The 25,670-nt window shown below is 40.6% G+C and overlaps 3 protein-coding genes across 4 annotated transcripts in view; 2 read left to right on the plus strand and 1 right to left on the minus strand.

The window, feature by feature from the left end:
• Window positions 1-9,867, minus strand: part of LOC137993284 (mechanosensory protein 2-like) — a 25,485-nt gene extending 15,618 nt beyond the window's left edge. For both annotated transcript variants that reach the window (XM_068839029.1, XM_068839030.1), the window contains exon 1: window positions 9,673-9,867. In XM_068839029.1, coding sequence (XP_068695130.1) covers window positions 9,673-9,745 — 73 coding nt within the window. In that variant the 5' untranslated portion in view covers window positions 9,746-9,867. The remainder of the gene's footprint in view (window positions 1-9,672) is intronic.
• A 220-nt stretch (window positions 9,868-10,087) lies between these two features.
• LOC137993282 (uncharacterized) lies at window positions 10,088-23,045 on the plus strand. The gene is made up of 9 exons (XM_068839026.1): window positions 10,088-10,455; window positions 11,272-11,416; window positions 12,744-13,008; window positions 14,910-14,938; window positions 15,752-15,836; window positions 16,266-16,375; window positions 18,040-18,105; window positions 19,596-20,246; window positions 21,377-23,045. The coding sequence occupies exons 1-9, from the start codon at window positions 10,284-10,286 to the stop codon at window positions 22,890-22,892; spliced, it is 3,039 nt and encodes a 1,012-aa protein (XP_068695127.1). The 5' UTR covers window positions 10,088-10,283; the 3' UTR covers window positions 22,893-23,045.
• A 460-nt stretch (window positions 23,046-23,505) lies between these two features.
• LOC137993283 (somatostatin receptor type 5-like) lies at window positions 23,506-24,812 on the plus strand. Its single transcript, XM_068839028.1, has one exon. It carries the CDS (start codon window positions 23,650-23,652, stop codon window positions 24,679-24,681), a length of 1,032 nt encoding a protein of 343 aa, XP_068695129.1. The 5' UTR covers window positions 23,506-23,649; the 3' UTR covers window positions 24,682-24,812.
• The last annotated feature ends 858 nt before the right edge of the window (window positions 24,813-25,670 follow it).

The raw sequence follows: 25,670 nt of genomic DNA on the forward strand, positions 1-25,670 counted from the left end.
TCCGGCCGGAGTCGAACTCACGACCTCCCGCAGGAGAGAGTGCTCAACCAACTGAGCCACCGGTGGTTCTTTAACGCATAGTAGTCCGGCGGATATGTGCATATTTGAGGGAAATTGTGCACTTTGTGAAGAAATCAGCAAATTTTGCACAAAGGTAGTGTAGGATACAATGAAAAATCTCTGATATGGAGCCACCGCTAAAAATCATGTTAAGAGCATTTAAGTGGTTATTTTGCATGAAAACGAGGCTAAAATCATAAAATACCTATTTTGCCTATCATGTGAATATTAACCCCTTTTGATACACTGGTTTTCCTTGCTTTTTGTTATTATAACTTCATTTGCTAACCCAGCTCCATGTTCCTCTCATCTATGATCACCTGTGATCTTGTAAATTCTGAATTACCTTGACCTTGACCTTCAGTCACTTTTATACAGCACATACAAAAAAGTTCTTGCCATTACGTTTTGGTGAGGTACTTCACATAACTTTAAAATGGACATTAATGGGGAAGTTACAGCTCATAAAGAGACGCTACATTAATAATAGGCGGTTTGGAGAACTTGTTGGCGAAGCTAAGCGCCGGTGACATGGTGGCACTAGAAGGTAAATATCACAAATCATGCTTAACAACACTGAGCAACGACAACAAGATCAAAAGCGGCGAAAGTAGATGACGACGAAAAATTGACTCACGGAATTGTCCTTGCAGAATTAATTTCATACATGGAGGAAAGTCGAGCTGAAAGTAAGAGTGTTTTAGTGTTTAAGATGACAAAGCTGTCGGAAATGTAGACATCCAGATTAAAGCAACTTGGCATTGTTCAACCAGGCGCTCTGCATTCAACTTGACTAAAGGATAGGATACTAGCAAGTATTCCTAGTCTACGAGCCTACAAACAGGGTCGGGATACGTTGTTGGCTTTTGATAGCGACATTGGAACAGCACTACAGCAAGTCTGTGAAGATCACAAAGCCACTAATGCAAACTACCTTGCAAAGGCAGCCACTATTGTTAGAAAGGAAATTTTGGCTACCAAGTCTACTTTTAAGGGGACATTTCAAAGACAGTGTCAAGAGAACTCAGTTCCATCATCTCTGGTGTCTTTGGTAAAGATGATTTTGTAAGGGCCAAACATTGCACTCACTGTTGCCCAGTTACTTCAGTTCAACTGCTTTTTCCGTTGCCATGAAACAAATTCAAATTGTGGTCGCCATAGTAAGGACCGAGAAACACCTGTGGCTCTTTACGTTGGTCTGACTGTCCATGCACAAACGCGCAAACGAGAGCTAGTGGACACTCTTCTTAAATTGGGCATATCGATTTCCTATGATCGTGTTCTTGGCATCTCAACGAAGATTGGAAACTCTGTCTATCGTAGATTTGAAGAGGATGGTGTTTTGTGCCCCATTAAACTACGAAGAGGCCTGTTTACAACTTCAGCCATAGACAACATCGACCACAACCCCAGCTCAAACACGGCCCAGGGTTCGTTTCATGGAACTAACATTTCCTTTTCCAAAATATATCTGAAGGTAATCCAGGATGTGAGTGAGAGGCGATCGTCATGGCAAATGATACTGGATCAGTCACTAAATCAATTTGTTCTTTGCCAGAATGGTATGCGAAGGTACCCCCTGCTCTTCTGCGAGGCGAAAGAGCACAACGACCAGACATGGGTAGACCAGAAGGTGCCGATGGCTGTTTTCTATCAAGGGCAATCACTGACGAATATGAATGGGTTGATCAAGTGAAGATATCAGGAAATCAAGAATAATATAAGGGAGAGTCACCAGTAGCTTGGGCAGCACATTATGCCAACTTACAGCCAAAGCAAGCAGTAATGCCAGCAGTAACACCGCTGCTTTCTTTTTTCCTAGATGAGGATAAAAGTGTGCTGATGATTCGCCACTCGATGGACGTGATCAAGAAAGCCACAGAATACGTCAACCCTGGCCAGGTCCAATCTTCGTTGAGATGCCAAGAACACGATCATAGGAAATCGATATGCCCAATTTAAGAAGAGTGTCCACTAGCTCTCGTTTGCGCGTTTGTGCATGGACAGTCAGACCAACGTAAAGAGCCACAGGTGTTTCTCAGTCCAACCAGTTGTTCACTGTAGCCAAGCAAATACAATGGAACTGGCCCCAGTCCCATGGCGAGCAACACTTTGTTTTCATTTTTGGAGGACTTCTTATAGAGATGGCAGCCCTTTCAGTTCTCGGTAACTGCCTAGAAGATAGAAGAGGCTTCCACAGACCTATGCGCGCCTTCTCGATGGTGGATTTACAGTACAGAAGTGTTTTCAGCCATCGCCATTGACCAAGCACATAAACAGAATACTGCTATGGTGAAGGGTCACGGGGGAGCTGTTGGGCTGACAGAAAGTCCTGCCGCTCTACGGCGCTGGATGATTTTTAGTACAGAAGTTGCAAAGTTGATAGCAGAATTTGAAGCTTCCTCGGACACAGCATCACGAAGAGGCAAAAAGCACCCAACTATCTTTCAGTAAGGATGTGAAGTCTTTAATCTCGATCATCGATGACATGGGAAATCCGTTCACTGATGAAAGTGGAGATGTTCTCGTTCTTGACACTAGAGATTTAGCTGATGCTTCTGTAGTGAAAACAGTAGAAGAGATCGAAACACGTGGACAAGAACAGTTCGAAACATTCGTCAAGGAGAGATTAAGTGAAGAAAAAACAAAGAACATGCATGATCCTATTAAGAAGAATAAGCTTCCACTGTTCAGAAGTCCTCGCCAGAAAGAGCCATCCAAAGACAAGCATCAAATGTCAACTTTTAAGAGTGACTGTGCACTTTTCTCACGGCTGTTTATCTCATGTCAGACAAGAGAAGGAGACTTGGACGTTTTTTTTTAAACATGAACACCAAGGTTGTCCACCATCAATATCACAAAATGGAAAGCTTCGTCTTCCAGGAAAGAAAGCCGACCTGACAGACTGCATTCAATCACTTTCGCAGCTCGAACCAGTCCCCCGACAGCAATAGATGTAGCTCTAATTGATGGTGCAGCAGCTATTAACATGCTAAAACCAACAAATACAGTAAAAACATTTCAAGAGTATGCAGATCTGGTGTTCATTCCATATGTCAAGGGCCAGCTGCAGCATGTGCAAAGACTTGACATCATATGGGACGAGTATGTACCAAACAGTTTGAAAGCAACGACCAGAGAAAAGAGAGGACTTGGTATTCGCCGGCGTGTTCAGTCTTTGACAACTTTTCCAAAAAACTGGAAGGAATTCCTGCGTGTAGATGAAAACAAGAAGGAACTATTCAGTTTTTTAGCAGAACAGATTCCTCCTGTAGAGTTCGGCGATGGGAAGCAAGTCACTACCACGAAAGGAGAACAGGTTCTTTGTAGTCCACTGCGGTTTGACAGTTCTAGCCATACTCCATGTAACCACGAGGAAGCAGACACCAAAATTCTAGTTCATGCAGCTGATGCGTCGAAAGCAGGACACAAGAACATCGTCATCCGTACTGTAGACACTGATGTCGTTATCATCTGCATTGGCATGACCCAGAAGCTTAACATCAATGAGCTGTGGATTGTCTTTGGCTGTGGTACTAGTTTGAGATAACTAGCTGTTCATGAAATTGCATCTCGTCTTGGTCCTGAAAAGGCAAGATCACTACCCGTGTTTCATGCTTTTAATGGCTGTGATACTGTTTCTTGTTTCTCTGGGAAAGGGAAGAGACTGCATGGATCACGTGGATGGCCTATGAAGAAGCAACTTCAGCATTCCTTCATTGTCCAACAACCCAGATGATGTGAGTGGAGAATGCCTGAGAAAGCTAGAGCGATTTGTTGTTCTTCTGTATGACCGCACAAGTTCCAAAATGCGCGTTAACGAGGCACGCAAGCAGCGGTTTTCACAGAAGGCAAAGTCTATTGAATCTATTCCCCCAACGCAGGCTGCTCTTATCCAGCATACTAGAAGAGCAGCATACCAGGGTAGACATTGCTGGGGTCAAGCAATTGTTCCAGTGATGAACTTGCCATGTCCAAGTCAATGGGGATGGATGAAGACTGATTTTGGCTGGAAGCCCCTCTGGACCACATTGCCAGACGTATCATCATCTTATGATGCACTTATAAAATGTCGCTGCAAGAAAGGTTGCATTTCTAACTGCTCATGCATCCAAGTGGCTCTTAAGTGCATTGCACTTTGCACTTGTGGTGGAGACTGTGTAATAGATTGATTACACTTATCAAGGTTGGGGGAATAACTGATTAACTGAGACTTGCTATTTTATATAATACCCCCGCTGCAAAAGTCATGCGAAAGCTTCAAATTCATAATGCTGAAGTTGTGATAGTACAGTTACTGTACTATCACAAGTCATTCAAACACCCCTCCCCTTTTCTTTAATTAATTTGAGAACAATATTGCTGAGGTGTGAAGTATTTAATATAAGTAGCGAGAAGACTTAAGGTGGCTCAAAATTTACAATTTCCAGCACATTCCAAGACTTAGATTTTGATGTGTCAATTTTCAAAAATTTAAGGTGGCCCTGAACCCCATATACAATTTTTTTTTTAAACTTTGCCAAAAGTCGCATCTTATCCCGATTATCAAAATTCTGTAATAAGAAAGGGTTTCACCGTTCCGGTTTTGAAATATAAGCGCTTAAAGGTGAAATTAAGGGTGTTGTTAGTGGGTCATTGTGTTGCTATGGTAACCTATTGTGTAACGCAATTAATACCAACGTGTTCTCCAGTGATTGGGCAGTTTTTTGATACCACGATTGTAGCATCAATTGATAAAGAGTGGTAATTATGGCCCATCAAAATCTAAGTCTTGGAAAGTGCTGAAAACTGTTTTAAGCCATCTTAAGTTAACTGCAGATGGCCCCTCTTTTCGAGGTCACGTGATTTGCTTTTAAATACTGCGACTTTCTGAAAGTGCTTTAACTGCTCAAACCAATGAAAACAGCTCCTAACTAGTGTTGTTGTCTTATAATCATTGACATGTGTTACATGTGAAGCAAACCTAAAGTCAGATGAAAAGACAATACTGTTGTGAAGGTCAAGGTCATGACGAAAATTACCTTGTCGAGTGTAAAAAAAAAACAACTTATAGGTTCCTGTGTTGTATTGTTAGTTGATGATATCATGACGTCAAATACAAGTAATACCAATGTAATTTGGAACATTTTGAATTAATGTGATAGGCCAGAATGGGTATCTTGTTAGTCTAGCCTCGCTTTCATGCATAAAGACCCCTTAAATGGCCTAGACCTAATTTCTGTCAATGGCTCCATACCAAAATCTCTTTAGACTGCCATAAACAGCCTCTTTGCAAAATTTGGTGCTTTCTTCACAAAGTGCAGCATTTTTCACATATCCGCCAGACTATAGGGAACTTATGAACATAGAAGACATTTGTGAGATGGGGCCTAAGGTTTATAGACCCTTATCCGAGAAGACTTGAAAGTGTAACCATCCATCATGATGTGTAATTACAAAGGCAACACTTTCTCCTCAGTTTTATAAACACAAAAATTTACAGCAACATCGAGCAAACAAAATGGCGGCTGCACACGCTGAACTGCTGACCAGTATTAATGTGGCGTTAACTAGACCCAGGCTCTCTCTAGTTTTTAGTAGAAACCTCTGTATGTTTGGCTGTTTTTCGGTGATTTCATTGCTTTAGACAGATTTTTCCTCTTTAATGACACAGCAGTCTTGCTAAAATGCTGGCATGATGCTCAATGCTTTTATGCTCAAAATGATGCTAGCATAATGTGCCAAAGCCTAAGGAACGGAAGTGTATAACAAATCAACTGGTGCAGCTAAGTGGTTTGCCTCCGGTCAGTTCGGATTCTTAAAAGAAGTCGTTCTTTGCTGTTACATCACTCATATGTTTCAACAGCCCTGAAAAGCCCATATTGGACGTGGTCACTAATAATTATTGTTATCAAGCCACCTTTCCAATCAATCAGGGGCAATTCTTGAAAACCACAAAATCAAACCAGCAAAGTTCTTGCAGCGATGCAAGCGATGCAGCGATGGGCGGTGCCTCGCATGGGTCCTTGCGTTCCGTTCGCACCTTCCCTTTTGACCTTATCACTTCATATCACTTTGCATATACATTTCATTTCTTTTCGGTTATTTATCTTGTTGCATGTAACATGTGCAATGGTCAATAAAGTTGTTAAAAAAAATAAATAACTAAAATAAAATCTCGAATGCGGAGCGGTGAAAATGCGAGTTCCACACGAAACGTGAGGCTGAGTGTGACTAGTTACCAGCCCAGAACTGCAATACAGCCCAGGGCCTGGTTCCTTGAAAGCCGATTAACTTAATCCAGGATTAGCGTAAACTTTTGTTTCACGTTTTCAACTTTTTGGTGAAAGTTTCTTTTGCTTATTTTTGTTTTTCAAGATTGACGTCTTCTCATGTAAAGTTCTGCCGAAAATCTGCGTTGAACAGCATTTGGGAGTAGAGAAATAAACTGCTTGGTTAATTTTTAATCTTAGATTAGCGTTAATCGGCTTTTGAGGAACTGGGCCCAGAACTGCAATACCAGCCCAGAACTGCAATACATTACCATTCATTGTCATAAGTAGGCATGTCAAGCGTTGACAGACTCCAAAATACATGTATTTGTAAACTGGCAAGCAGCTCAATGTTGATTCAAACGTCTTTTGGGTAATTCTTTTCAAGCTAGTGGACTGAAAGCTACAATCCGGGTCAAATGACTTTAGGACACTTGTCAAATTTTGAGCGAAAAGTGGAGAATTTACTGTACAAGCCTCCATCGTTACATGAACAATGCATGTTCTTCTTTCGCTGCCTTTTTTGTGCCCCCCTTCCCCCTAGACACTGTTGAAACATGTGAGCGAGCGATGAAAGGATCTTGATTTCGGAGATCACGAAAAATCAACATTGTAATGGGGGGGAGGGGGAAAGCGGGAATTGTCCCAACAGTTTTGACCAGGATTGTAGGTTCCAGGCTTTTGTGCGACTTTGGCAAACATCCCCACCCTCGCTAGCTTGAGTTATATCAAATTTCTTGCAATTCGCCACCCAAGAGAGAGCACTTTTAAGTCAAATCTCCTGGGTATACCCCACCTGGCCCAGGTTGCTTGAAGCATGGTTAGTACTAACCAGCGTTAAATACCATGGAAACCTATTGGTTTTGACACCTCTTAACCAACAGTTAGCGCTAACCGGGATTCAAGCAACCCCTGGGGCTTAACAATGACAGTTTGAACTTTAGTGTTGTTTTTATTTTGCTTTGATCATTCTCTTCTGTACGATCCTTTTGAGAGTGGAATTGAGTATTTTATTGTCTTATTATTCCATTTTGAATGTGCTTTTATGAAATGGACAGAGAAATCACAAAGGATGTTTTCCACCCTAGCCATGGAGCGCAAGTAACTTTGTCCCACTTAAGCTCCTGCAGGGCCCCTATTTTTCAGGAAAGGGGGGCCCTCAGGGACTCCCTAAGACAAAATCCTGGTGAGGACACTGCTTCCCTCTACGTACAGTACTTTCGTATCTTCCTTTTAACCTCACACTGATGCATGATTTAGTTTGATTGACAGCTTCCCCAATAACTACTAATGCCCTTGTGCTCAGCTAGGTAAGTTTAAGACTTGAAGGCTCAAACTAGTTTTAACACTTTCAAGAAACTGTAGTAATTAGAAGGACTCAATTGACACAATAATTGTTTCATGGAAATGGCAATGATACGGTACCATAACTTATGAAATAACAATAATTGCTTAACAAAACACACTCATTTGTGTAAATGTAATAGGTTACCATGGCAGCAAAAGAGCCATCTAAATACATCCTATATTTGGTCTTTAAATGCTTATATCCCAAAAAGGATAAAGTGATTAGCAGGCTGAGATAAAACTTTCTAGAGCAGATTCATACATAGCTTAAAATTTTAAGGTGGCTCTGAATCTGATCCAAAGAAAGAAGTAGGAAAAAAGGACCTTTAACCCTAATAGCCACTAAATTCCTTTACCCTCCAGGGAAAATGACATTATCATCTGAGGTGAAGCAGACGCTGAAGACACACAGCAAGCATGATCATACCAATACCACTTCTTTTCGAACCAGTTTTCATTTTTTTCTCAGCAGCAGTTCCTATGTCTTACCTTCCCACACTAGTCATACATTATGTTAAGCTACATGGTTGGCAACTGAGACATTTAACTTAAGCATTTGACAATTTTGTAGGACATTAATTTCACTCTGCTGAGAAAACCTATCCCCAGAATTATTTTTTCAACCACCCAATGTTGCAATAAATATTGAAATCTCGTCTTGTTACTGTAACAACAGAAATTCAAAATAAAATATAAAATCTCTAAATATAATTTTAAAATGTTTCAATTGTATTGGCAGTTTGCTTCTGTGGGATAAACGACAAACTTTACAACTACAATGACAAAATTATGAAGCTTGTCACAAAAAATAATTATTCACATTTCCTTTTTTTCTTTACTCTTATGTAAAAGGACTACAATCCATGACCAGGTGATTCTTTGCACCTGTCATAACATGTAGACCGACAGTACTAGTACTTACAGCAAATACCTATAATTATTATTGTTTAATTTGCATTGAACCCATCTCCAAAAAGTAATTGCCATAAATTTTTTATTCACCTCATTTTGCTATGAAAAGCTCCATTTAATGTGTGTTCTGTCATCAGTACTGTATTGTCTGTCGTCTGTTGAATTGATTATAGCACATTGCATGTATATGTAAAAATTGGTTTCTGTTTTTGACTACTCGGGTGATCTTTCATTTTAATGCTGAAAAAAAAAAACAAGCTTGGCTAAAGGTTATTTTTAGTGCTAAATATTATTATATTTTTGATATACTTGTGGCTGGTATATATGTCGCTGGGTTCAGTCAGAATATTCTCAAATTTATCTCAAAGCCCACGCTGTCACGAAATGCCGTTGAACACACTTCTTTCTCTTTCTAAAGCGCTTAATAGATGTGTCGTCGCGTGAGACAACTTAAATTTCAACACCAGAAAAGTAAATTCTTCGACTTACATACAAATATTTGGAGAAAAAGAAACCGCATTGATAAACATCTTGCCTCTTGAATTTTTTAACGCAAATGACACTCAAAATAAATGAAGTACAGTTGTGTCTGCGCTGCATGTATGTTGCATGGGAGAGAAAATAATGATCAGTTACGAAACTTCCTTTTGAAAAGGGCACATACATGTACCCTTGAACGGTGCTTGCTGCTTAATTAAAGCAAAACAACCAAAAACTTAGCTTATTATTACACTTATAATTAAGAACATGATGCATGCACACTTCCTTGTTTCGCAGTAAAGACAAAGCCGCCTTTATTTCACCCTTTCACGGAATTGACAGTAAAAGGGAGGGTGATTTTTCCTCTACATTCTTTAATTAAGCATATGGCAAAACGCATCGAAAACTGAATGATCATAATGCAGGCTACTTTGTGGCCTATCATAATAAAACAAGCCCACCAAACCTTTCTGTTTCTCGCTAGACTAAAACGTGCTTCCTGTATGACTGTGTATTTGTACAGTATATTTGTAAGCCAATATTTTAACATTTTCTTTAACTACGCAGCGCAAAGATATAAGATTCTCTAGCTAGCGAGACGAGAAACAGCCTTCACATATACCTTTGCTGAGAAGTTCACTTTCGTCACCTCCGGGGGCTTCCCTATAGCCTTCACTGATTGGATTAAGCTGCATGGCGGTCACAGTGTAACTAGCATTTACATGCAATGGACAAATTATGAACTATTTTCCTTCAGGAAGAGAGGTAACCCTCTCCCGCCATCAACACATTCAAACGTGTTCGAAGAACCAATTGATTTTGCGCAAGGTCTGGGCAAGAGGGTGTGTTTAGAATTCGAAGGATCCCGAAGAATCGAAACCGAAAATTTCCACAACCTAACGATGGCACCAAAATCCATGCATTAAATCTTTTGTATTTGGTTGGGTGGAGTCTTGATGGTTCTATTTTCCATCTCATTCGGCCAGATGTCTGGCAGTGGTACAATACCATAGCAACGGGACATATCCCGCAACGAAGTGGTTGCTAGGAACAATCGTAATATCACGAATAAGCAAAAGGTATGCCAAAAGTAATCGATGTGTTGTGTAATTTGTAGCCTTTTTTCCTTAATAGCTACCCTGAGAATATGGCGTTACGAAGTGGTTTGATGGTCATATTGAAGTTTTTAATACATACAAGATAACAAGTGTCTGTTTGTTGCTCCAAGCAACGATGAAAAGTGAGAGTTCTTGTGGCGCCTTGTGTCAACATCCCGAGTGTTGGAGAGCCAATTTACAGCGTGTAAAAGATGCCGTGAGGCAAAGAAATGGTCTTCAGACTCAACAAACTTTGGAGCATACACAGCTTGAAAGTAGAGCTGAAAGGGCCGATTGTTATGAAGATGGTAAGTGTTGAAGACGTGGCTTCGCGCCAGACGAAACAAAATAAATTGGATTATGTGGCGCGGACGAGGCATAAAAAGTAAAAAAGTATTGAGGCCTATCCTTCTGCTTTCTCAATTACCCTGAATCTCACTGTACTAGTTAATGTCTTAGTTGACGGTACATGCGGATGATGTGTTAATTACACACAATATTTAATAGTTTTAAAAGTTGAAGGATATTTAAATGCTTATTTTGGAGGCATGCTTCGTCCCTGCCAAGGGACTCATCAGAGAACTTTTGGTACAGCCAACTCGTCAAACATCTCGTCCCATCAGCACAGCATTCAAATGAAGGTGGCAATCTGTCCCTATATCTCATAAGGATTCCCAATTGCATAACATGCCAAAAAACCATTTTAAATTGTATAGTATGGAGAAAAATTTCTTTCTAAGGAAGCAACACAGTGACACCCCAGGTTACATGTACACAGCTATAAAAATTTCGAGAGGGCCATTACCTTCCTACCTGAGAGTGAGCCCTATAGATTTTACTCTGGCTAGTGCCAGACAATTTTATTTAACGATTGGGGGTTGTTTTAGGCGTGAATGTGTTAGTCAGGCCCATACATAGATATTGTTAACGGCATTCACACTTAATAGGCTAAAGCACCCCCAACTCCCCTCATCAACCCTTTCCTCAAAGATTAAGGCCACATGCGTGAATGATATATCAGCACACCACCTGGTGCTGTACCTAGAAACCCAGAGGGGTCAAGCAAGCTGCACATAATTTTTATTTAATTAGTATGTCTTGGTCACATTTGTTGTACTTTCCAGGTTCTCTTCCAACACTGAAGGTTGTGAACATGTTTGGGGAGTCTGATTTAGGAGATAGTTTTTCCCAATTCAATGGACCATCACCACAGTCTAATCCATATTACCAGAGATCAACATCACTGCCATCATTATCACCAAATCCAAGGTATGAAAACATTTGATTACAATAGGCTGTGCACTACTCCTGGAATTCTGGGCATTACAAAACCATGAAACCGTACAACAGCAAAACAGTGAAACAAAACAAAAAAACACCATGTATGACCCCACCATACATAATGAATACTAACCGAAAGAAGTTGGATTTTGACATGAAAGATGACATTATTGCTCCTAATCTCAATCTTAATCTTAATCCCAATCTTAATCCGTGTTCACACTCAATGTTAATTATGATCAACGGAATTATAATTCAGTCGATCATACTCCATTCAATTTTATTCAATTTTGGTTCTGTTCACATCTGTAAAAATTCAAATAAATAGGGTAACATCGCATTGTGAGACAAAATGGCACCATATTGCGTGGCTGCCATGATTATCATCACTGTACTTGAGGCGAGGAGAGATTACCAAGGATACATGTAGCTTCTGAGAACAGAAGATGATAAATCCAAATCTGCGCTCCATAAAGCGATTAGAAGTTTCATCTGCTCATACCACCACATGTTCGCCATTCTGTTATGCACTATAATTACTTCAAACAACCCCCTTGAGGTTGTTTGAGGTAGTTATAATCCAGTTATAATCAGGGACTGTAATAAGTTGATGTGAACCCATTTCATATTTAATTAGATTATAATTCGATCACAATCGAGACCTAATGTGAACACGGCTTTAGTCTAAATTAATTGGGAGCAATAACGTTTTTGGCCTATCTAATCTCAAAATCCAACCTTTGTCGGTGAATATTCAATGTATGGTGCTGGGTCAGACATGGTGTTTTGGTGTTTCGTTTCGCTGTTTCATGATTTAGTAATGTCCTGGAATATCTGGAAAACTCCTTGAATTTATCTATTACTATTAACCCATTGACTCCTGGGGGTTCCCCATTGACGAGTAAAATTGTCTGGCTGGTTTAGGCCAGTTTGGGTGTCAAAGGGTTAGTTGTAGTGTATTAAAAAATACAAATATAAAAAATTTTAAAAAGCTGAGGAACTTAAGCTTATTGATGACGAGTTAGATATTAAGAAAAAATGAATTAGAAAGATAATATCAAAAAATTTCTCTACATGCACTTACATGCAGCTGCAGGACAGAAAGGATTAAATTAGATAGTCTTTCAGTGTCCTTGATTTGAATGGCTTGAGCATGGAGTAGATGAAAGACCACTTAGGTACTTTGGTCTTTAGATTTTCTCATTGCCATCATCATCATCTTTGTCATTTTTATTATTTTGAAACCTTCCCAGTAAGTCAATTTGCTCACTAATCAACTTTGTTGTTTCTGTTTTTCTTCTTCATGACCTCGCAGTCAGCCACTGACCCCATCATATACTCCTACTGTTCCTGTGCCTCGTCCTTCTCCAGTGACACCAACAGTGTTAACGGATTACCAGAAGCGGATGTTATGGAAAAGGAATGTACAAAGTGCCCCTGACAGGACCAGTACAAACTATGACAAGCAGCAAGCATCCGTTGTGTGTGTCCATGAGCTGTATGAAAATGATGAGCTGCTACAGGATTGGAAGGATGTGTATATCACTTCAGCGTACCTTGTTTGGTGTCAAACCAATAGGGTAAGAACTCACAACCACAAACTTTCGAATTATGTAAGTTAGGGAGACATAACATGTGCAGTTAACAACTGCATCGAACTGAGGGGATGGTAGGTGCCCGGGATGTCCGGGGCCTCCACTGTGATCAGCCAGCCCCTAGACAGTAAAACGCTCCCATGGCTAGCAATCATACATACATACTTAAGGGCCGATTTACACAGTGCGATTTTTGTCGCATGCGACAAGCTCACGACAGGCCTACGACATGACTTACGATTGCCGCAGCATTTTAACGCATGTTTTAAAATGCTACGACATTTTTTCTGACGTACACAACAATTGTAAATCGTTTCGAGGGCCTGTCGTAAGCCCTTGTCGCATGCGACAAAAATCGTACCTTGTAAATCGGCCCTAATACATACTTAATTGACCGCTCCCCATAGGGGCTTTTCAGGGCCAATGAAACACAACGAAACGACGGAACAGAACAACGACAACTGTTAAGAATCCCAACCGGCCGGAGGCAAACCAGTGCAGCTAGGAAGTTTACAAGAATTTACTCGAATTTACAAGTGCAGCTAGGAAGTTGAACCAGGGACAACCAGGATCAAATTCAACGAGTGGTCAGAGCGGGTCTTGAACCCGGGATATCCGCATCTCAAGGCCAGCGCCCTAACCACTGGGCCACACTGCAATCCCCGCAACCCAGCCATGAGCCCTCACTCACAGGGACATCCGGGCACCCATCAAACAGTGGAAAGAGAAGAAAAAAGGGGGCAAGGGTATTGGGAGGGAAGCAGAAAAATCAGAAAGCACTACTGCTGAAAAACAACTGCTTAAAGAAAAGCAAAGGCCGCACTACGCTCTTCCCAACGTGGTTTCAAATAGCCGCTACGCTGAGACCGCGTGACCTATGTGAGCCTGTGCACGTATGCCTAAGATCGCTGACCGCTAAGCAAACCGCTCCATCATGGACCCCGATGCACATGGAAAACCAGCATCTCTTTGTTGTTAACTAGGTTAAATTGCATTTAACCACATTTATTGCTCCCTTGGAATGATGAAGCTTCAACAATTAAATTTTCACTTAAGGTCTCAGTAAAGGTAAATTTGGGCATCTTGCTCAAATTTTTTGTTTTTGCAAACCTTGAATCTGTGGGCTGTGAAGTAAACTTTCCCAAAAAATAATTCTGAAAAATTAATTTTAAAACCGCAAAAATCGCTTTTCTTTGTTTCCCGCCATAATCTGTGTGCAAAAGATGATTGACTTATCATGTTAATCACACATGGAAGGATTGGGTTTCAATTGACAGCCTTCACACACGATCTGCTACCTTAGCACATGCCCGAATACTGATTGGCTCAGCATAATTGGCATTCAAGTCGAGGGCAGAGTTATTCAGCAAAAACTAAAAGGCAATATTAAATACCAAAAAACTAAAGCTTTTATATAATTTCAAAAACTGGTAATTCAATCTATTAGCTTTAATATGATATATAGTTTGACCCTATATACAAAAAATAGCGGCAAAACAATTTCATTTTTCAGTGGACATCTCATTTTCCTTTACTGAGACAGAGACCGTAAAGGGATTGTTTATGCCATGATATCTTCAAGCAATTTCAAAGATTGTAACTTGCAAGCTGTGAGTAAGCTCTTGGTACAGAAACGATTTTCTTTCTTTTGTCCTCATAATGAGAGAGCACCCTTGCAAAGAAATATCCACGTTTTTGTCCAAATGTGGGTAACTCAAATTGATGTACCGGTAGTCTTCTGTAGTAACGATAATCCAAAATTTACAGGGCAAGTAATAGTACAGTTTTCACCTTTAAAAAATGCACAGTTCTGAAAAGGGGGAAAGGTCAACATATGAGAAAAGCAAAAGAAATATACAGAAATTAATTTTCATTTCAATTTGCAGAGGAAAAAAAGGAAAGCAAAGAGCACTGGGTAAGATTTGTTTTTTTTTTTATTATTATTAGATTTTGAGAAAATTAACTACTGGTAACCCAGTAGGTTTCCTTCTTCATACTACTGTTAATGAGTCCCTATAAAGGGTCAGTGACATAAAAAGGGGATCAAGAGCCGCAGGGAATATTTGCATGCCCAGGAGAGGGGCATGAGCAACTCAGGGTAATGATGATTACTCCTCCCCCCACCCCTGAGAGGCTTGTGAAAATAGAGAAGGAGGAACACAGATTCTCCTTTTGTCTATTTATTTTATAATGTTCTAACCTAACCTAACCCTAACCCAAACTTTGGGTGGCAGGGAAGGCAGAGCCTAATTGCCCCCTAGGGTAGTGGTGTCCCTAGGAAGACCCCCTAGAGTAGCAGTGTCTCTAGAGGCAACCCTATGTTAGAATGTAACATAAGGTGGACCAGAAGAGGGGCGCCCTTCTGGAAGGAGAATAGGTCAGATGGTGAGTTGTACCCAATCCGGACCTATTTCCAAGGAGGGCTGTCCCACATACTGTGGGGTAAAGTGCAGCCCAGGATGCACTTCCCTGCCATTAATAAGTATATTAAAGTAAGAAATGTAAAAGGACACACCTAGGGTTGAGTTTTCTAAATTTAGCTAATTTTCTTTTAGTTAAACGGTGGTAACATGCGGAATAATATAATGTAACAAACTATGAGACAAAATAACCAAACTAAAATAAAATAGATGAAAATAGCAAAACGTAAAACATATTAATAATAATTATGTATGTTTTTTGTTATCAATTATTAGTATATATGTATAAATTATTTTCTTGTGTTTAGATCGATTAGAAAAGATCCTCGCAGAGTAACATTTAAAGATGTTACAGAAGATATGATTCCAGCTGGGATGGAGAAAATACAGCCAGTAAGAGCCAGTAGCTTACTGTCTTTTTCATGGCGGGATTCATTGAATCAATTTGTCCAATCTGCTAACCTGTGGGAGGGACACAAGCACGTACATGTAGAAAATTCACTTAGCTCAACAGGAGTTCTTATAAGTCAAGAACCTCTTCCTTATTTTTTCCTAATTCTTGAAATGTACAGGCATATTTTGAGCATAAAGATTGCAAAAGAGTCAATCAGTGGTTGCATATATTCAAAGAAATAAATTATTACATACTTACTGGGTACTACCATTGTGGACACAATAATTTAACCTTAATCAAACCACAGAGATTTTACCCCATGAGATTCTCGTTAATGGTGATCTTTACAGAGCTCATTACTGTTCGTTTGGGAAAATATGTTGAGATCCAGCTGACTTACAGGACTATTTTTTCTGACTCATTACCAGAAGCGGCCAGAACCACGAAGATCACCCACTGTTGGGCTTCCTTACAGTCCTAGTAGAGCCAGTTCTCAACGCCGAGTGCAAGTCCAACACCTTGACCTTGCCAATTATGGGTATGTATCTTTAACATCCACTCCGACCTATATTTTTTTTTTATCAGAAACTCTTTTAGTTATTCAGTTAGGGCTCTTTGATATGCTGCCTTAGTGGCTTCAGCGGATTTTTCCTGAAGTGTATATCAAGCAACTCCAGCTTTCAAATGTGTTTTGAGCAAAAGCCATGTTCATTAATTTATTTGGCCTTTCTATTCTTGGGTTGCACGTCACACAAGTGAAAACATGAATCACTTACTATTTAAGAAATTGAGCCAAGGAATGAAAATGTTATAGAAGAGGAATAAATAAACAACCGGTCCAAGTCTCAGGGCTGTGCGATATTCCGTACTTGAGTTATTCAGCAAAATATATTAAGGGTACTCAAATTTGTAGAGTTTAGTATTGAGGCGCTATGTTGGTGTACTGCTGAAGAAATTGAGCCAAGGAATGGAAATGTTATAGAAGAGGGATAAATAAACAACCGGTCCAAGTCTCAGGGCTGTGCGATATTCCGTACTTGAGTTATTCAGCAAAATATATTACCGGTACTCAAATTTGTAGAGTTTAGTATTGAGGCGCTATGTTGGTGTACTGCTGAAGTACACCAACATGGTGGCCAGAAACCTTTAAAAACATCTGGAATTTAGTTTGGCTGTCTTTAACACTTTCTGCTGTATAATGAGCTAGCAAACATTTGAATAGATACGTCTTTTAGTATATTGGCTGTTTAGGCCACAAAAACACAAGGGGAATCGGTGTTTTTATGCAACTGGGCTGTTTTTCGAAAGCCCTCAACATGTCACGCACCGTGAAAAACTCTGAAATTCAAACTGCTCTATTTCCGAAACGAAGCACGGTACTGAACTGAAAACACGCAAACAGATATATTTTTAAAACTTCTTGTAGCTGATCGAGATAAAAACTAAAGAGCCCCTTTAGTTTTGTATTTTAATTATTTTTTTGTAACGTCACGTGCAAACCAAGAATATTTCTGCCATCTAATCAGGCATGGCTAATTCCATTATTTTTAAAAGTGTGACCTCCTTTGCCTGACTATGGTGTTGTAGGTGGGGGTGGGTTGCTCCAGGATTAAATTGCAATCCATGGAAACTGTCTCTTTCTATGATAATGAACTAGCTGCCAAAAGTGGAAGCCCCTGTGATATCTCAGGAGTTCAGTGTCCAGCTCTTTACTTCTGTTGTTGATGTAAGGTGCTTCATTTTTGAAAATGGGTATTATGGTTTGGCAACCTGTCTGTTTCTGATTGAATTATAGAATTATAATAAATTATTAAGCATATTGAACTGTTACATGACAAAGAAAGGGAAAGATCATAACAGAATAAATGTTTAGCTCTGTTGAAAGAAGTAATCAGGCAACGTATATCGATCAATTAACTTTTTTTGGAGAAACACTTGCTACGTTCATGTAGCCATGTTTATATGAATCGACGGCTTAAAAATCCAAAGCTAAACGACGTTTTTAGGCTATGTTAAAATAACCAGAAAATTTATGTTAATTTTATGTTTGGTCCTTTTTTGATTCTAGAAATTGGTGAAAGAAGTTTTCACACAATTTTCTTGTCTTTTTGTTATCAGATCTCTTTCTTTCAAGGGAAGATCCTCTCAACCTTATTATTTCCAGATTTTGCTACTTATGACATGTTCACTTTCTTTTCTCAGGTTAGAAGATTTTGGTGACTTTCCTAAATCAGTTATCGCTGGAATCCTTCAACACTTAAAACCTAAGTATGTTTCATTCATTGAAGTATAGGAATTATTACTTAATTATACTTGGCATACTTACGTTTATACCACTTAAATGGAGCAGATTCTGAGTTATCTTGAGTTCACAACTGTAAAATTTTAAGGTGGCTTATCATTGATATTTGGTCTTTTAAAATGGTTTTCCTGTCCCTATGGGACCTCTCCTGTTTCTAAAAATTAACAACCTACCAAGTTGCTTCTCATTTTCACTTGTGCAGATATTGAGCATGTAAATGATTGCTTTATTTAAAAAAAGAATACCCTTGGTGGTCAGCCAACAAGACTACTTTAATTGAATCTGAAAAAAAAAAAAAAGAGTTTATGTGTGATCAAAAAAAATTACCGGTATCTGCTCACAGCAATCACTGTTGAAACAGAAGTATTTTGACCTCATCACAATGTCTTCATCAGTGAAGTGCTTGATTTAACTATCGGTCACTTGATCGTAAACCATGTGACAATTTTTGTGCGCCATCAACAGGAGTTTATTGCATCAAGGCACAAGCTTTTGAAACTTCTGTCAAAGTATCTGACAACATCCCATTACAGCAGGTGGCATCTGTCAAATCTCTTGGTGTGTACACCAACCAGTTTTTAAACTGGGACTATGACATAAGATTGCTTTTCCCGTTGGCGCAATTAAAGCATTCAATATTTTATGTCCAAACCCACATTGACTAGTTTAACGTATGTAGTGCCAGCAAATGGCAGTAAAGGCGTAAATTATGTATTTGCTAGTAATGACAGTGATTTGAATGCTTTGCTAAGCTTGGTCATCAAAGAACAGTAATGAAATCTGTTTGATTGTATACAGTGTTACATGAGATGACGCCCGAATATTTGACATGAAATTTGACATGTCTTAAATGACCATGTCAATTCGGACGGGTCTAAAGAACAGGTCACTTTTCAAAGGGACACTCGTTACAAAACCTTTACTAATGCTACACTTAGGCCTCATTACGTCTAAAAACGATGTATAGGTTCAACTTGAAGGTTGGCCAGTTTGAAGGTTTGGGGAACACCTTGCTTTAGTGTAGGTAAAACAATGACCTGTGATGAGTGACCTGTGAAAAGTGACTTGTCCTTTAGCCCCGTCGTATCAATTCCTTCAGTGCGGAATACTGAACGCAAACTTGTGCTTCCACATTCCTGCACGAATTAGTTACAAAGGGAAGCTTTTACATACATTTTAGTTGTGGAATATTACGCTAATCGACTAAATGATTTTAAGACATAATTGAATCGCCACAGTTTTATGAACTTTAACGCCATTTAAACACAGCATCCAAGGATGGCAGAGTTTTTTGCTTTATTTTTTTCTTTTGCCTTTTTAGCAAGGCCGTTAGATATTTCAAAAGTAACGAGTTCATGGAAAATTTACCTCGTGTACGTAAAGTTTTCTACCTTGATGTACAGCTGTAGTTTCTTTTTCGGTAATCAAACATTTCTGTTATCCTTGTACCTTTCAGTAAAGAGGCAGGGGACAAAAAGTTGCCATTGGGTTTACAAGCTCATCCCCAGCAACAGTCCAGTCCTAGAGCAGGAGACGCAAAGACTAAATCACACAGGACGGATCGAAATGAACTACCAAAAACTACAGATGCACTATTGCAAACACTTGAGCAAACAGTTAATGATGAAAGCTCGCGTATGCTTCTTAATATCGACATTAATTCCCATATTACTCCCCCATTAGAGGAGCCAATGATCAGCGAAGAGGGACGAGATACAGAGTCAAGTTCTTCAAAGCAAGGAACAAATGCAGAACCCAAAATAGTCACAGTGACAAGAGAGAATTTAACAGCAAGACCAGGCCGTGTTTTGTTGCCTCTTACCTCAGTTGGTGTACCTACACCGCCTGGACCTAAAGTAAAACTTAATCATTGCATGAATTCCATCCCTCGCATTTTGGATTTGGGCGTGGCCATGGAACCAGTTGAAGTGGTGTCTGTCACTCCGACACCCACGGGAACCCCAGATGAGGAGGCGGTGGTCCAGGATTCACAGCTTTGTCTCATAGATGACCTTCCTGTGGAGCGGGTTCCATCTGCAACAGAACCCGCTTCGCCCAATTATGATAGATATCGTCTGGTTAGAGGTCACGTGACTTCTGCTCTTAGGTAAGGACCAGCTCCCAATCTTTGACCACATTCGTATCATTTCTCACTGTCTTCCCGCATGCGCCAACATTGTATGTTACTTTCAGTCAAGCCATGAGAACACCAAAAATATTTCCCTTTCAATTCAAACGAGTGATCCAAGTATATTGACGGTGGCTTATATTGGCCTGTAGATCTTGCTCTTTAATATTTCGTGTAGTCAATAGTGAACCGGGATCTTCGTAAGTGAAGTTGTTGGTCTTTGGATAATATGCACAGTCTTTCTTATTATGACAATTTGGTACCTTTAAGCAAACCAATCCGCCCTTCACGGTTTTCAAACCGCTTCTTTTCTCAAGCATCGTCTACTAATCAGAGGTCCTTTGTTAATACTTCTCGAATTTTGCGTTTTCTTGGGTTATCAACGCGCTTACCAGTTGGGAAGGAGACCTGAGAGTATAACGATTTGCTGATGGAATTCCCCCAGAAAGCACTTTCTCCTCGGCTAATTTAATACCCTGGGTGTTCAAGCTTCCGGTGCTGGCTTTCTCGTTCTGGAGAAATCATAAATAATCTTGAAAAGATTTTTGGCAATTTATTTAATTCTTCGATGGCACATATCCAAAATGGATATGTAATGTAGTAAAGTGCATTTTTCTTGCAAAGAGGTGAATAAAATCACACCACAGCCTGTTAACTTTCCAGTGTTGGAAGTGCTTGGCTATTTTCAAAAAGGGCCATGAGACCCGTATGCTTCGCTGTGTTATGACATTTTTATCATCTATTTGACTTGTAACGGACATATTACCATCTTTATCGGATCTATTACAGATCGTGTTTCTTGCTAATCACAAACAGGGCAAAATTACTGAATGCTGATTGGCAGAGACGGAGGGCATTTTTCCTCAATCACGGGGGTACTTTTGGTAATCAAGAGGGCATGATTGCTTGAACCTGATTGGTTAACAGTTGCTTATCCTGAGCAAGCGAAGTTACAAGAGAATTATCTTCCAGATTAAACTACTTTTTTGTCCACATATAAATTACATCTTAAGCGCTATTTCTGTTGACAGAAATGGATGGTTGGTTTGTGAAAACTTTGAAAATGCGATTACATATATTAATCACCTTGATAATAACCCTCGTTACAGGTATTCTCCTTCGCCAGTGCGCGCGCCAGCTCCAACGCCCATCAGTCCAGAGAGATACGGGCAGTACGGTCGTACAAGAGAACTCAGCTCCTCCATCGCGTCCCGACAAATGAGACACTGGGAGGAAATCAGAAGTGTGAACGATAGAGATGAACTTCCTGCCAATATGGAGGCTCTCGGAAGCCCCCATGAGGAGGGGGACGAGATAGCAATTGCGGAGTCAGTTTTCATAACAGAAGGTGTGACACATGACCCGACTGTTACACCGGTATCAGGTAGAAAAGACAGAGAGGAGTGGCCCGAGGAGAAAATGATAATAAATATTATTGAGAATGGAGATGATTTTTCGCGTTTGGCACGTAGTCCGAGTCCTGGCAGTAAAACGTGCATCCCTCGTGATATACTTGCGGAATTTCGTGGGGATCTCTTTGGAAGAAATACCATGCTTATTGCGGGTCACAAAATGACGGAAAAACAACGTATTGCTGAAGAATCTGGTATCGTATCCGATGCACCAGCTTACATCGCCCCCGCTTGGCGAATACCTCGCTCAAGGACTCCCATTCAGTTCTCAGAAACTCCATCACGGAAAGCTCCCAAACCCCTCAGACAGCCCCCCGCGGAAAGCGTTCCCCGGTCGTTAACAGTGCAACCGATCATGCGGACATTGCAAAGACCCAAGAGTACTCCTCCAAGGACAAGCTCCTCCTGCGATTCAGTGGAGTTACCACTGCAGCAGATCTTGTCCGATTCATCGCTCATAAATACATCACGAGACAATATCGAAAGTCAATCCATCGTCGTTCAGGCATCGCCATCTTCTGGGAACACCTGTGGATCTATACCCCCTCCTCCCTCTCCTGAGGTTCCAATTGCCGCTGCGGTGGCCACAAGGCTTGATCCTCTGAGCGAGGTTGAAGAGAAAAGCAGTTTAGCTTCTGCGAGTGTTGCAGATGGTACGAGCCTGGTGGAAGATCGTGAAGATAATTTTACTAACCAAGCTGAAGAGAATGTAGACAATGAAGAAGTTAAATTCCAACAGAAAACAGACGAAGTCGAACTTGAAAGAAACAAAGAAGGAACGGATGTTCTTGAAGTGACAAAAACTGTAGAAAAGGTGCTGGACGAAACAGAGGAGCCTCCGAAATTAAAATCGCAGCACGTTGGTTATGACCCCCTCTCGTCGGATGAGAAACTGACCCTGCAAAAATCAGAAACTCCTGACAGTGAAACAAAAGAAAATCATTCACACACTGGCTCGGAGGGTGGGGAGAGTGTTGAAGCCCGCGAAGGATTCGTAAACCGAATAGAAGAGTCGGCCAAATCTGGTGACACGAAGCAACCAAACGAGGAGGCCATGCCTCCTCCCCACCCCCCTGAGTCACCGGACATTATCAACACTCCTGATTTTACTGAGGGGCTGGACATGACTCTCGATTTAGGGGCCGAGTTACGTGCAGCCATGGAGGGACTGGACAATTTAGATGAAAACGACCTTGACGATGTGGTCGCTTAGCGGATAATTCAAAGACATCGCGGTCAAGTCCTTGGACATATACTCTACTGAAAATACGCATAGAGGTTGTTTTCTAATAGATTACAGTATTGTAAATATGTTAGTTAAATGACATAGTCATAAAGAAATTGCAAGAGAACGTGATAAAATTTGTTTCTTTGTTTCGTTGAGTTATTTTGTTATCTACCGCGAAAACCCCCACCGCCAAAGACGTGCATGTAAGTATGTCCCAAGGATTACATAAACAAACAAACTGAACCTTGAAGAACCTTATTAACGACGAATGACTCGAAACTCAACAATAAGACTGTATTTGGCAAAGGTACCGCCATTTCGCGTTAAAAAAAGAGGAAATAAGGGCTTGTTATTTAATGGAACTTATTTACTATTCCATCTTCACGGCACGCAGTGAGCTTCATGACACAGGAATTGTCAAGGACAACAAAGCGAAAGCATTGGAGGATAAAGTCATTCAATATCATGTTTTTTTTCAAACAAAGGTTGATTAGCATTTACGAAAATAAAGCGCTCGGCGCTTGGGTGTCACAACTTATTGACTGATTGGTCTTTCAGTCTTTGGCAGCCACCTCCTGAGGGAAACCGTCTAGTTTTAGTTCTATTCAAAAAAAGACACGAAATGAAGGATAAGAGTGACTTTTTGGCTTTGTGCCGACGACATTTAACAGCTATCTGTAAACAAACAATGTGTCGTTGTTAGAATTCCAAAAAAAAAAGCTCTTGGCCTCGAGTTTGGCAGATGAACGAGTCACTGTCATCGCTAACGAAAGCTCTCTTCAACTGTGCCAGCTTAAGATTTCCTGACTCCGAACATGACAGAAAGGCTTATCAACAATTTTGTCAGTGTACTATCCCACCCGAATCATGGCATTCCTTGGTGGAAGTTATTCTCAGCAAGTTGTTGTTGGTCATCTCGATTTGGGGCAATGTCCTTGTCATTTTCGTCTTGCAACGACTAAAGCGAAACGGCGATCAAATGGGTGCCATGAAATTGCTGATTCAGAATCTTTGCGTGGCTGATATGTCTGTCTGCATTATGTACAACGTTAGTGAGGTTGTAGGCGTTGACTCGATTTACACCACCATTCCGGTGTGTAAGCTAGTAGCCGGGATGTTGTGGACTACATTGGCAACCTCGTCTTGCCTAATTTGTTGTGTTTCTGCCGAACGTTATCTCGCGACGGTGAAACCATTTGATTTTTCCATTGATACTCGTAAAACAGTTCTTATGGTCGTCTTTTCGTGGTATTATTCTCTGACATTTTCCATCCCTGACTTTTACTTCATAACTAAGGTGGAAGTGCCATATTGCGGGAGAGGAATCGTTCCGTTATGCTCATACGACTTTTTAAGAGGCACGGATGTTACAATTACTTTGCTCACAACACTCTCTGCAACGTTTTTGGTTCCAATTATTTTTATCGTTTGCGTTAACATCGCTGTTGTCAAGACTTTATCGCGTAGCCAGGGCTCAAATCTGTTCCGAAAACTCCGGCCTAAAGCCGATAGAAAGCGCCGTGGCGTCGTATTCATAGTTTTGCTCCTGACTGCCATATTTGTCGTATGCTCTTTGCCATTCGCTACTCACTTGCTGTGCAACGCATTGAATGTAAGGATACCAAGGGAAGTTACTGCCGTTGCTTATTATCTAATGCTTGTTAACAGTACTGCAAACGCATTTGTATATTCGTTTTTCAGTGCCGAATTTCGTAAAACCTGCAAAGAGATGTTTAGTTCTCGTCTAAATGCATTGAGAAACTTGCTTAAATGAAAGGACCAATCGACGAAAGAAATAAGTCTTTTGTTATTCAGTTTCCCAAGAGAATATCTTGAAATTGCTTTCCAATAATTATTTTTAATCGTAACTTGTTCCTAACTGAGTAAACAACTGATTTCATTGAATGTGAGCCACTTACCGAGCTGTTTGCTTTGGTGTTTTTAACGAGATTCATTATTTTTCATTTGGAAGTTTACGTAAGCCCGGTCTACACTACAGAAATTTCTTGGCACGGCTTGGGTGAAATTGGCACGGGTCCCAAAAAAAAAAGGTTCGGCTCGGATAAAATTTGCAGTGTAAACAACCTGTCAGTACCAAATTTCATCCGTGCCGAACCAAAATTCTTACCCGTGCTGGGACCTTCGGCGAGGTAGTCCGAGCACGGGTGAAAATGGTACTCACTCACTCAATCCTCGGAGCCCCGCTGGGGGAGCATATGGCACCGACAAACTTCTTCCATTCATACCTGTCCTGGGCCAGCCACCGCAGCTCGTTCCACGTCTTTCCAGCTGTTTTCATCTCGTCCTCGATGGTCCTCCGCCAATTGCCGAGTGGTCTACCCCGGTGCCTCTTCCTAGGGGGCGCCCAAGACAGCGCCTCGAGCGGGTCCCGGTCTTTCTTCATGCGAAGGACGTGGCCAAGCCACGTCCACCGTCTTCTTTTCACCTCCAGAACGATGTTGTTCATCCCTGTGCGCCTCCAGATCTCCTCATTGCACACCTTTTCTTGCCAACTGACTTTCAATATTCTCCGTAAGAAAATGGTACGGGTGCTGAAAAAATAGGCACGGTTCGGATAGAACAAGTAGTGTAAACACTTTAAAGGGCCAAATTTGAGCCTTAATTCATATAGGTTAGCGGTTTTTTTTGCGTATATTTCAAGATGGCTGCTCATTCTCCCCCAAAATCACGCGGACGTTCTTGATTATAATTGAACTGCGCATGTCTACAAGAGAACTTACCTGGGCCCAAGAATTTGGGCAC

The sequence above is a fragment of the Montipora foliosa genome, chromosome 2 (assembly GCF_036669935.1).
Source record: "Montipora foliosa isolate CH-2021 chromosome 2, ASM3666993v2, whole genome shotgun sequence".
Taxonomy (NCBI): Eukaryota; Metazoa; Cnidaria; class Anthozoa; order Scleractinia; family Acroporidae; genus Montipora; species Montipora foliosa.